Genomic DNA, 13341 nt, shown 5'->3' on the forward strand with positions numbered 1-13341 from the left:
TCCTTAAATTCTAAGAACGTCTGTTTTATATAAGCCCAGCGTTGGCGTCTCTTCCACGCCACTGGGGACGTGCCAGCTTTCAGGGTGTGAACATTTTTACTTCTTCAGTAGCATTAGAGGTAAATTTCTTATTATTTTTCGTTATACCGAAGAAACAGAGGGAGTAGCAGGCAAAGGAGCGTGCTCATCCCCTTCGTGCTGCTCTTCAACGTAAATTTGGAAGCAGCCGCAGGGCTGGGGCTTGGTGGCCTTCGGAGGTGGAGAGGGGCTCGCTGTGTTGCGCTGCATCGTGGTTCGTGCAACCTCGCTCCCGTTCCCCAGCCTGCTCACAAAGCCCCCGCGCTGGGAGCGGGGAGAGGAATCGAGGCCCTTCGGCCGCTGCCCAAGAGCGGGACAAGGTCCCCGCCGAGGGGTATCCTCAGAGGGCTGCTTCCACCTGGAAATGCAGATCGTCTGTTTTGCAAGAGTCTGAGCGAGTTAAAGCGTCTATCCACAACGTCCCCTACCACTGCCGCGCACCGACCACTTCAATGGAGGGCAGCAATCTGCACGGCACCAGCGCGCTCCACAGTGGTTTGGGGCAGGAAGTGAAGAATACCACTATATCCAACTAAAGTAACAGCGCAATTTAGGCAGCTGGGCTCTAATTGCCTGGACTGTGGCCAAAACATCTGTCTAGACCTCTTTATTCTTGCAAAAGTGCTATGGGATCTTTTATGGCAAGAAGTGGTCAGGAGCTTGGTTTTTCATCCCATTCGAAAGACAACAGAACCAAGAATAACGCGACTGCTGACAACTGCCTGGGAAAGGCTCGACAGAGACTGCAGACCCGAGGGTGCCGCCTCGTGAAGAACCGTGCCGAGAGGCCCACCGCGGGCTCGCCTGAGCTCGCCCTGCGCGCGCCAGGCCCCTCCAGCCACCGGCTCTGGGACCACTCCTTCTGCTGGGACCAAAAGCAGGACCCGAGCCCACCACATCCAGTACCACCGACCAAGCGGCACCTGGGGCTTAGCCGCCTTGATTCTGATCTCGCAAGCCAAAAGAAACTGTAGCTAATGAAATACTTCATCTCTAATATCGGTGGTGTGTAGAAACAGCGAAACAAAGACATGAGCCAAATCTGGCTTTGGTTCTGCAAGGAAACAAAAACAAGTGACACAATCAACAAGGAGGGACCCGCTGGCAGATAAGCTGCCCTCAATTCACGCAGCTGGTGACTGCTCTCCTAGGTGTCGGCCCTAGGGCTTTAAAGAGCAGGGTCCCGTAACCTTACCAAAACCTGCATGCAAGCGGGCAGCAGAGGGGAGGGAAGACATAGCTCATATTACAGGACATTTCTTTAATTTGTTTCATTATATCAAGAAGACAAAGGCAAAATCTGGGTCAGCTCCGTGGCCTGAACTACTGCACAGATTTTTGGGATGTAACCAAATTTTCACCTGGTTTTGCAGTTTTTACCACAGGTTCATCTCCAGTGTAGCACTTTATTTACTATTTTTGTTCTAGAGGATAATAGACTCATATAGTAGATACAGCAGCTTAAAATGTGAAGGGGAACAAGATACAGCATTTGGATGTTAATGCTCTGTGTCAGGGATACCAAGACAGTAGAGAGAACAAATGCAGGTGACTAATATTTTAATTTGGCTCCTCTTGCTCCTGTTAATTTGGTCCTCCCCCTTCCATTCCCCCTGAAGCACACATTAACTTCAACTCCTGTTTTAATGGCAGCATCGGCAGTTCTCAGTTATAGCTCTGACAAGCTCTCCTATTTACTCCCAATTTAACCTCTAATTCTGTTGTCTAACATCTTCCATTTCCCCCCAGGGCTTCTTTATTTCTTTATCTAGTCTCACATTAAGCCACTTCCAAGCTCCCTTTTGGCCACATGAGAACTGGTGTATCGCAGCCTGCCAGCGATTCCTATGTACTTCAGCTTCTCGTGTTTAAAACAACGAAGTAAGGCCGTCTACACACACTTTTTTTTTTTTGGTTTGTCCCCAGAGCAAACCCCTTAGGATTTGTGATCATAATTTTCACGAGCCTTTTCCCCTAATAGTCTAGATTAAAGAAAACCAAGCTGAAACTCTGCCGAAATGCCATCCGGTGGCACATATCCGCAGCGGCCATGGCCCAGGCTGGTACCTTTAGATCAGCCCCCAATGCCTACCAGAGGAGCTAACAGGAGCTGACAGCAGCAGTTTGTCACCCTCTTCGTGGATCAGTGCTAGACAGGAACACACCAAATCTTCCCAGTTACCTGCTTCAACCAGGGGACGGTGGGACCCGTTCCTTGTCGCACTCCAAGGCCATCTCACTCTTCCTACAGCTTTTCACCACTCTCCCCCGGCACTCCAAATCACCCTTGACCAGCCCTTCCTCTTCTCCAGCCCTGCCTCGCTGTCCTATTCTCTCATCAGTTACCTTGCGAAAGCGTTCCTCTTCTGGCTTCTTCTGCAAGTCTTGGTCTCCTTACTTGGAGACCCAGCCTGGGTCTCAGGCTTCATTTTGCTGACTCCCAGCTATGCCTTTCCCCTGCGCGGTTACCAGCTGACTCCTCCCTATACCGTTTTCAGTTCCTACCAATGCCCCACCTTTCTCCCCAGGTCCCTATCATGGGACCTTAGTGTCCATCGACTCGCCTGTACGGCTCTTTGTCCACTCAGGCACAGTTCCTCTGTTCCCAGGTCTTCATGAGACCTGTTCTTCTTCTTCCACTTCGCCTATCTGCTGACAGCTTCTAAATCCTATTCACCTTTTGCAACCACTTTCTCTCCAGTAGTTCCCAGTTTTCTTATTCCAATCCCCAGCCGCCTTCTGCAGCAGTCTGCTTGCTCAGCCAACACCAGTTCTTCAAATAAACACACAAATAAGAAGTACCGAGAAGTGTCCTTCCTCATATGGTTGCAAGCACTCTAATCCTGCTTTCCTTCCTGGTTTATTTTCCCAGTACTACTACTGTTACTACTTTCCATGCAGTTCTGGCTTTTGCTCTGTCTGCACTTCATTCATGGAGGTTCCCCTCAACTGCTTTCTCCAGCTGAAAGTATAGGAGAAGAAGGCTCATTTTACTTGCCCACAGCCTCACAGGGCTTGGCCCTTAATAGGCGCAAGGAAAATTCTGGATTGTGTCCATTCTAGCTGCAAGAAACTTAGCCACTAAAATAATAAGACGAAGCTCAACGGAGATTTGCATGTATTTGTGAAAATAAATTTTTCAAGGTTTAGAACCTGGCCAAAAGTTCTCATCATTTCACAGATAGGGCAAAAGTACAAACTTAGACCCAAAGACTACTCATACCAAATTTCAAATCTTTGCTCTAGAGCAGAAGGATGCCAAACCATGTTGCCAGGACAGGTCTGAAGAATCTGCAGATTGGAACGATGGAACAATGTATTTTTGCCAAACCTGGCTGCAAGGTTTGCTTGGACTTGCAGTTTGCTTGCGAATTGATGCACTGTTTTGGTTGATATTTTCCAGGAATTTTCACTCTTAAGCAGAAAATCTAAGCGCATATGGTTAAGGTTGGCAAAGCCATAAATTAGCAAAAAAACAGGACAAGAAGTAGCAAAAACATGCACAAAGTAATAGAGAGCTTTAAAAGTAAGCGGTGCGCCCAGCCTTGCCCACACTACTGACACACAAGACGTGCCATACTGTTTGCTTTTGGAAGCCAGGAGCTTCAGCTGGATGCACTACAACTGAGGGTGGTAGCTGCAGTTTGAGTCGTACATTCACTTATCTGTTCTGAGAACATGTGTTTTATCACACGTCATCAGAGAAACGGATTTTAGATGGACAGTTTTCACCGAAAATTAAGGGAATTAATTTTACTTTCAAAGAAACATCAAACTTGGTGAAATCCAGTGGCAGAGTATTTCTGACAAAAAAATTCATGTCTGTTCCCCCTCACTTCCTTTCCCCCTGACCAGGTACCTAACTAATGAAATACGCTCAGAGATGTACACACTGCTGCTCTTCTGTTATCATACTCAATCAATAAGAACAATTTAGAGCAGCGGTAACCTCTTCACGCATACTTCCTTTGTCCCAAGGGATCAATATAATCAGTATCGCAGCTGGCTCGTGAGAAATAACGAGATTATGATAACAAAAAGGCAAGCTTTCCAAATTTTTTCCCAGGGTATGCCAAAACATCATACTTTTCTTTTTGTTCCTGAAGGACAAAATACCAATATTTAAGAATATTGCATCTGATGTAACAGATATCTATATATATCTATGTAGATTTATAGAGATATATAAAGTATATAAAAAGTAGTCTCTCATCTGTGGCTTCTTGTAACTTTACACTAGTTTTCCCTGTGAATACAGTATTCCTTTCCTTCAAAGCAACTATGAGATGTGACTTCTTCCTTCTTGGAAGGTGGACACTCATATTTAAAAATGTGTCACATCCTCCTTAGATTTCGGCTGAATAGACAGCCATCTACAAAAATCTTGGCTTCGTTTGGTAACAGTATCTGTCTATTCGGGGCTAAAATTCAGTTGAGGGGCTATATCAGATTAAAATCATATACAAAAGCCAAATTATTCCAACACTAATTATATAACATGTTTACTAAAGCCAAAAAGCAGAACCGATGTTCTTGTCCTCTTTCTTGACATTTCTCTTGGATCCACCTTGAGCAACGGCATTAGACTCTGCACTTCCACTCCTCCAAGTCTCTTTCTCGTGAGCGTCACTTGCTAGGCAGTTTTCAACAGCTTGAGGCAAAGACTGGGGTTGCAATGAAGTATTTTAACAGGGTTTAGTGCACAGAAGTAGCTCTACATCTCTTAGTGCACAAAAATGTCAGGTCTACTCTAAAAGCAACTATAAAATACAGGATCGCCTGCAACCCAACGATGGGCACTAGCAGCATGCGGACTGTGCTGTCACTGTTCAGGGAGCAGCTCGGGGGATCCGGGAGGACCGCAAACATTTATGAAGGGAATGAAGATCACGATCATTTCCACAATATGTATACGAACACCCAGATTTTACCTGCAGTGCTAGTAAGGATAACGACTTAGCGAGCTAATTAAATAAACAGATTAGACATGAATCTTACCTGGGAGGAAAGGAGATGTCCAGTTCATACAATCTGTCTTTAAAGACTGACAGCTCTCTGTCAAATTCTAAAAGCTATAAAAAATAAAAATAAAGGTATTCACTCTTTAATGTTGAACTGAAGTAATCTAAAAATGCTAAATTATTAAAATCGAAATAAACAAAGGCTCTGATTACACAGCTTGAGGCATATCCCGCATTTAAGGATATTAGAACATAGTGCGAAACACTCCATACTATTCTGATGAATCAACAGTTCCTTGAGAAAAGTGTTAAAAGCATGACTTTTCATCTCAGTGAAACAGGTAACAGTGGCTCTTTACGCCAGTGACCTATATGTACACTTACTATTTCAGGATGGCTAAAGTTTTTCAAATTTTATTAGCAATCTTTTCAAAGATAAACCAGAAGTACAGCAAACTGATACGCTGATCAGCCCACAAAAAAGTCAGCAAAAGTATCATACTACTTTATATTATCTTTAGCCCAGATAAGAAGGTACAATAAACACAGGGATGTGCAAATCATTCTTCCAAAGCAAAGACAAGCGGTATTTTCGTACACCTATTTTGGGTGGTGCAGGTCAGATAGCAGAAAAAGGGATACGTGACAATACGTAAAATGCGCTCGCAGGCTGCATGCAGCCAAGATACACTTCTAGAAGCAGATATTTAACAGCGATGTTCGTAATCTGGAATTAATGTCCTGTACGAATATCAGTCCTTGCCAGATTTGTTTTCCCCTAGACCTCCAAAGAGGATATAAATAGCTGTAGTCTTCAGTGACAACAGTCCGTGCTAAGGCAGTAACCACGCTGCCGGACCCGAGCGACCTTATTTCAGAAGCACGGTTGGTGCAAAGTGACGCCCAAGCGAGTTAGCGAGCGAAAGAAAGCTCCTCATCTGCGCGGTTACTGACCGTCCTCCTAAGTGCCACTTTCTGTTTTGACAAGCATGTCACCAAAACAGTGTCCCGTACGATGGCAGCGCGGTCACCCGCTGTTCATTAATCATGTCCCATCCCACAGCTGTGCTGATACCGTTGTATGAACGGCAGCGGTTCCCAGAGAAATTAGACGGTGTCCCTCTTTCCCCTCTGCCACCTCATAAATCACTCCTGAAACGTGCAATTAGCAGCTACTTGTACACATTAATTATCTGTGCGAGAAGCAGCTACCTGAACCACCTGCCCTGGTGACCAGCTGCCTCTCCAGGGCCCCCCCAGCCTCCCTCCGGCCCGGCCGCCGCCGCCTCCACCCGCGCGGGCGCCTCGGGCGGCAGCCCCTCTCCGGGTGCGCCCGACTCGTACCAAACGCGGGACACGACCGCGCACAGCTGCAGAGACTTCGCGCCTCTCTTCACATCTGATCGAATCTTCACATGTTTAATATAAGACTTCTGCATAAACATTTATAAATGTCTGTGTGGAAACTTACGATATTGATCGAACAATACGGGGCTCAATCTTAAACAACCGTAGGGTCAGTCCAGCCATTTTTCTTACGGAAGAAATCTCAATGGCTTCATGACACACACTTCAGGAAAAAATGACTCATTAAGCTTGTGTTTTCCGGCTGTGATTCTACATTTAAGGATGTACAGACAGATGTACAGACTTTACATATACATATGCACTAGCTATGAAAACAAATGCCACCATCTTTTTCCAAATATCCCCACCATAAAAGGTACTATTTGCTCAAGAAGAACCTAGCATAGGAAAAAAACCCACTACTCCCAGGATTTTTTTTTTTTCTTGAAATAAATATCCTTTAATATAACTTTTTTTCTACTCAGGCCAAGTAAAAAGATCACTCTAGGAAAGTGGAAGCGTCAGAAAAAGAGGGTTATTTCTGACGTGTGAAAACCGCAGGGCCTGAACAGAAGAACAATGCTTCATAGAACACAATGGTAGGAATCGCTCATGAGAATTCCAGGGGCTGGAGATGTTAAATAGACGCATTGTCCTCTCACGCTAACTCAACGTTTCAAAGTTTTATGCACTCAGATTGCTCTTGCTATGATATTTGCAAACTAAATGGAGGCTGGGGTTCAGAGGACTAAGTACTCGGACTCGCAGGTTACATTCTTCATTATCATTCAACGACGTTTTCTGGTATTTTTATTTGCTCGAGTTGATTGTTTAGCTGTGTCCTGTGCTACGCAGATGAGCTGTTGATACTGGTGACAGAGGTGACAGATTAATACAAACAAGACTGCATTGTGTGCTGGAGTGTCTGTGAATCCCCCAAGTTTTCCCAGGTAGAGGGGTATCTTTGCACCTGCAATGACAAAGCCAGAAACTCATGACAACCCAGTTGAATGCAAAAGCCCAACTAGGTGCCTGAAAGAAACATTTAGGGAATGCTAATTGCATTAGCAATTCATCCTCATAAGAAAAACAGCTAAATATATTGACTTGAGCGGATTATTTGCAGAGACTTTGATTTCTTGCTATATTCTTTCTACTATATGAAACATTTTTTTCCTAGATACTGAGTGACAGAGAAAATTCCTATTTGCCTTCTTGTTGCAGTATCTGTAACCTTCTGTTCAAAGGTGCCCACAAACTATGCAAACAGACATCTCGCTCACCGTTACGCGTGGAACTGACAACTTCTTCACGTGTTTCGCCTGGGCAGTGGGAACCTCTCCAAGAGCTTTTCTTTATTTACCTGACACCATCGCAGACAGTGAAATGATAAGGGTGACAAATGATGAAATTTTGAACTGTGTATTTTGAGAAAACGCCAGTCAATTTTTCAGTGGAAACCCTGTTTTAACTATTGCCTTTTCGGTATTACTTTTTGCTATAAGCGCTTGAGTCCTTGTTCAGGCCTCAAAACGCAAACTTCTTATTAGTGAAAAGCTGAAGAGGTCACTGGGCCTTGCCATAATCAACCGCAAACGCTGCAATACACTGTCCTTCGACTCAACTCAGTAAGAGCAGCAGTGGGACCTGAGGTGGGTACCATTTCATTTTGTGCTCTCTATTTGCTTTACGGCAGTTAGAGGGGTGTCTGAATTTCCTTGGCGCTGGAGCTAACGAATACAAATTAATATAGATCCGTTCAACGCCTAGGAGGACAGGGTTTAACGCCTTTATTTTTAAAGCACATACCTTTGTATTTTAAAAGGAAAACCTAAATATATTCTATTCATGCCAATTTTCAGTTATTTACATGCTGTAGATTAAACAGCATTGTGAATAATGTCATTGCTGTAACAGTAATCATGAATACGTCTGTTTACTCTAAGTGACGTGGAAATGACAATGAAATTCATTTCAAAGCCTAAAAATCAATATACTGTTCCATGTAATTTACTCCTTATACGATCATCCTCAAGAACCAAACCTTTAAGGTGTGACATGACGCACTGGGGTAATTCCAGCAATTGCATAGAGATTTTAAAATACTGTAGCTGAAAGTTTATTCAAGAACTATATGTCACAGGCAGCTCAGAAGAGGGTTTTTTTCCCCAAACTCAGTTCCACCAATGCATTTACAGGTAAACGGCAGCAAGGACGATGCAGGGCCTATGTTTTATCTGTTGTAGCTTCATGGAGGTGCTGGTATTACGTCTAGGTATTTGGCCTACAACGTCCTGCGACCATCCCAACATGAACGTTTGACCTTCCAAAGGAAAATGCCAGCCGTGCGTATGAGCAAGGTATCTGCGGCAGCGAGGCACGGGGACAACGCGCAGAACGCAGGGCTATCAGAACGCACGCGCTGCGCGCCCGCTGACCCGCCACGATGAGAGAGAGCAGAATATTATTTTTAAAACTAGGTTAAATTTAGTGCTAGGAAGTTACATGTTTCCATTGAAGGAGCTTCTAGAGCCAAATGCTTCCAACAGTTTGTGTTGTCAAGTTCCTGTGGCCCTGAGTGGGAACGTGCTACTTATCAATGAAGTTCTTTGCACAGAGTTAAGGAATGACAGCATTTGCACTGAAGGATGTCCTAGGGTCGCTGCCTAGGCCAGCTGCACTGCCCATCATCTCCTAAGGTGCTTATTAAAATTGGTGTTTCTCCAGCTGCCTGTAAAAGCTGCTGAAGAGAGCTCTTTTCAATCGTCTAAACTATCATGGAACATTTATTTACATAAAAGGGTGAAGGAGAAAGAAATATATGATTCCAGCACCCATAGGCCACTGAGTAAGAAGAATGTGAGTAGGGTTGGATGGATGGTTTCGGTACTACGTGGCTCTTTCCTGCGGGGACTCCAGCGAGGTTTCTCAGCCCCAGGGCTGAACATGGGCTGCCGACCGCGGTCCCTCTAGCTGCTGGGGCTGTATGCGGTCGGCAGTACGTGTTTTGGCCAAAGATAACATTTATCTGGAATGCTAAATTTGGCTGTTATTTACCTTGACAGCAATCAAAGGATTATAACACAGTTTAGACAGCTGTAGAAATCAAGGCAATTTTGCTCGCTTCAGTTTAAAGCAAAGAGGCACCCTGGAGAGGTCAATGTCCATCAGCATGCTGCAATGAGCTGCCTTGGCTAAAATCACAGGGGTATGAACCCTTTAAAACAGGGCAACTTAATTCAGTCATTGGAGTAGAACAACGGCAATTACTCATCAAGACCTACAGACCAAAGTCAGAGCATTGTTAGATCAGAAGGTGATATTAGCAGCATTTATCAAATCCATCTGCAGGACCCACCAGGGAACTCACAGCTGTGAAAGGGAAATGAAGTTTCAGACCAAAAAAGGAGATGAGCATAGAGAAATGACCTTAGAGAATTAAAATATGTGGGCATTGGTCAATGTAGCCTCCTTTGCCCGTCTTGTATAGTACACAGTTTTTTTCAAAAGACTTTGGAAATACAGTAATTTTATCCAGCTTTCCAGTCAAAGAAAAAATATTCAGGAACTGATTCAGCAGTTTACTGACTTCAAATAAAGGTCTGTGGAAACACTGATCCCTCCCACTTCTCTACCAAAATGTCACACACAACTAACTGCTCCCGATCTTATTTTAAAGCTACTGTTTTCTCTAGCTAAGATTTTGCTGCATCTTTTATTTTCTTTCCCTCACACAGCCATTCTCTAAAATCAACAAGTTGATAGGAAAAAGTAAAAATTATTCAATATAAATGTACCATTTACACTACTTTTGTATATTATGATATTTCTGCATATTTCTGAGAATTCATCCTAAATAGCAGTGTTGCCAAATCATCAACCCCCATGTAAATGTAGATATGTGGCACTGCACCAAATGCAGTATTCTTAGCATTAGAGGAGTTAAACACAGGTAGCGCGAGATCGTCGGCACAGAAGACTCCACGTACCTGTACCAGTTCAGAAAACCTCTGGCTCGACTGGGAGCTTCCCCAGAAAAACACTGTGGTGTTCTTTCTTCTTTCTTTCTTTTTTTTTTTTTTTTTTTGCTAATATGCCTATATCTCCTGGGACACCTTCCACCGTCCAGCAGTTTAAAGGACATGAACATTTTCAGATAAGCATTCTATCTTTTACCCCACAAAACCGCCCTGGAAAATGCAGTTAAAAACAGTATTTCTGTTTGGAAAATATGTAGGTTGCTTAAAATGTTTATAAAGAATAATAATTTATTCTAAAGCCTATTGATTCCTAGAGTGATCCTGGGAGTATCCTGGGAGTATCCTAGAGTATCCTGGGAAATATGCTCTAGGTGACCCTGCTGGAGCAGGGAGGTTGGACTAGATGATCTCCAGAGGTCCCTGCCAACCTAAACGATTCTGTGATTCTGTGATTACGAGAGACTACTACGGGCTCTGTCTCACTCAAGCTCCCTCTTCTGCCTCTGAATGAGTGAAGTGCCTTCTCCAACCATGGCTCATGGACAGCCTTCTGGCACGCTGGGAACCAAGCACTGACAGGCACCAAGAATGGGATACGGTGCGGCCAGAGCGGAAATGGCTGAAGAAAATTAGGCGGACAGATGTTTTAATAGCGGGCTTTCAACTAGTGATGGAGCGTAAGGGCCGAACGGGAGCGTTTCTAGGAGTTCCTGAGAAGGAATACTCCTCTTCCCGACCGGTGCTCGTGCCTCGCGACGTCTGCTGGCCTGGTGAGACACCTCAAAACTGTATAAAACAGTGCTTTCAGACACCTCCAACGTACGCACCCCTTACACTTTCCAGTGGAGGTTGTGGTGGCCCTTTTAGCCATTTCACATGGGTGAATTCTGCATATGAACTTGCTTGTCCTAACCGCCCTGCGCCGACCCTTCAGGCGCAAGTCCCTGGACGTCAGGCTGAAAGCGCTGGGGTGGGTAAAGCTCCAAGTCCAACCACCTGCTGCAGCTCGCCACCGGCCTGCAACACGCAGCAGACAGCCCGCAGCGCGTTCTGGGACATTGCCGCTATTTTAAACCATTTCCCTCAGAACCTCGTTGTACTTTTCAAGTAATTAATAGCCAGTAAGGAAACCGTGGACGACTGCTCCGCCAGGCGACGCGCCCCCTCGGGGCGTCAGTGCCACGTGGAGGCAGCGAGGGCTTCCCGGCGAGCGCCAGCTTGCGGCGGGGCGAGGCCTGAACGTGCCTCTCCCGTTCCCTAAGGGCCAAAAATGCCTTTATGCCCCCAGAAGTCCAGCTCGGCAGCCCTGCCCCGGGGCAAAACTGCCTTTCCAAAGCACTTGCAAGAACAGAGCCTTTAACTGTGCTGCTGTGGCTCTGCTAAAGGAGATGAGACTACGCTGTATTGCATGCACGTATTTTAACCTGTGCGCAACAGCTCACCCCAAACGGCTTTCCCAGCCGGGAGCGGACGCTAACTTTAAAAATAAAAGGTTTCCGCTAGGAATATCCCACTTGTAAATGTGACAGACTCACTGGACTAGTTCAGTCAACTTTAGATGTCTGTCACTGTGAAGCATAACGGGAGTTTGCACCGTTCGGAAATTCATGTTGCAGGACGCGCCGTGCTGTCTAATCGTCCGCCTGCGGGCTGCGGTTTGACAAAAGTGTAGAAATATGAATAACGCGTTTTTCACATTGCTTGTACAGCAATGGAACCAGACCTTTCCTGAAGAAAAACAATGATCCGTACTCCTTACTTGGGCAAGGCTCCCCTTGTGGCTTGAAAAACGTCACCTGAGCAAGGCCCACGGGGCCGGTCTGGCTGACAAACGGGATGGTGAGAGACCCTTGCGGGGGGACGCCAGCGGCACCTGAACACCGGCGACTGTCCCCAGGCGGGGGTCCGGGCGGCCACCCCCTCTCCCCCACGCGCAGGCGGGTATCCTGAAGGTCATCCAGGACCTCCATGACACGTCCGTAACGTAAAACACAGGAGCAGCCCGAAAACCGGGGGCCAGGAGCCAGGTCTCCGCCTCCTCGCACCCGAGGACCCCGCTCTCCTCTCTAGCCACGCTTTCTGTAGGAAAGTGCCCCTCAGTGTTACGGTCCGTGTTCAAGTTAGCGTTTGTTTGCCCGCGTGTGCGAGCGCTCACCTGCGCGCACGCATCCAGCTGCGCGGTTACGACGGGCGCCAGGCGAGCGCCGCAGCAGCAGGCAGGAAATTAAGCTCCGTCCTGTCTTTATCTGGATTGCCACAGGCGCCGGGTAAGGCGGGGGAGGAAGCCGAGGCAGGGCGCTCTCGCGCGTGCACCGCCATCAGCTGCGAGATCCAGAACCTCTCGAGGGCCAGGACACCGATGCGAGTGCAGCCTCTCCGGAGAGCACCTTGCACGCCACAAAGGTTACCAAGGGTGTCCTGAGGCTGAAGCGCGTTAGCAGATCACACTGACCACAGGCTCCGCTGCAGAGATGTATGAATTCCTCTTTGGACTATACTTAAACAAGGTCAAACGGCTAAAAAATATATACAGCATAGCACTGAACCAGGCTTAGAACTTAAATCGGCTGTGAGGAACAGGACAGAGGGACAAAAGGGCATGAAATAGTGTTTGTAACTTTGTGATGTGGGCAAAGGCAGCTCTACAAGACAACAACTAACGCACGTGGAACACCAAGCTGCCAGGAACCTGCTAACCCAGCGCATCTGTGGTGACTTCTGACTGCAATCTGGCTTTATGTTTCTAGGGAGAAGAATTTATTGATAATATTTCCTGTCTCCGTCATTGCTCATTTTACAGTCTATCCAGTGTCATGCCAACTAACAACTAACTAAAGCCAACACAATTCCAAGCCCAGGAACACTGCTTTTGGGTAGAGGAGGAGAGCACGAAGCCATTTTCCTCTCTGTACTTGATGAAAATCAGGTATCTCGGGTGACCACCTTAAATAAAAGAGGCACTTTCTGGGTGCATA

The 13341-nt window shown here is 46.1% G+C and overlaps 1 protein-coding gene across 4 annotated transcripts in view; it reads right to left on the reverse strand.

The window, feature by feature from the left end:
* Positions 1-13341, reverse strand: part of INPP5A (inositol polyphosphate-5-phosphatase A) — a 261753-nt gene that overhangs the window by 23228 nt on the left and 225184 nt on the right. For all 4 annotated transcript variants that reach the window (XM_068951378.1, XM_068951379.1, XM_068951381.1 and 1 more), the window contains exon 12: positions 5077-5150. In XM_068951378.1, the coding sequence (XP_068807479.1) occupies positions 5077-5150 (74 nt within the window). The remainder of the gene's footprint in view (positions 1-5076; positions 5151-13341) is intronic.

The sequence above is a fragment of the Struthio camelus genome, chromosome 7 (genome assembly GCF_040807025.1).
Source record: "Struthio camelus isolate bStrCam1 chromosome 7, bStrCam1.hap1, whole genome shotgun sequence".
NCBI classification, from domain to species: Eukaryota; Metazoa; Chordata; class Aves; order Struthioniformes; family Struthionidae; genus Struthio; species Struthio camelus.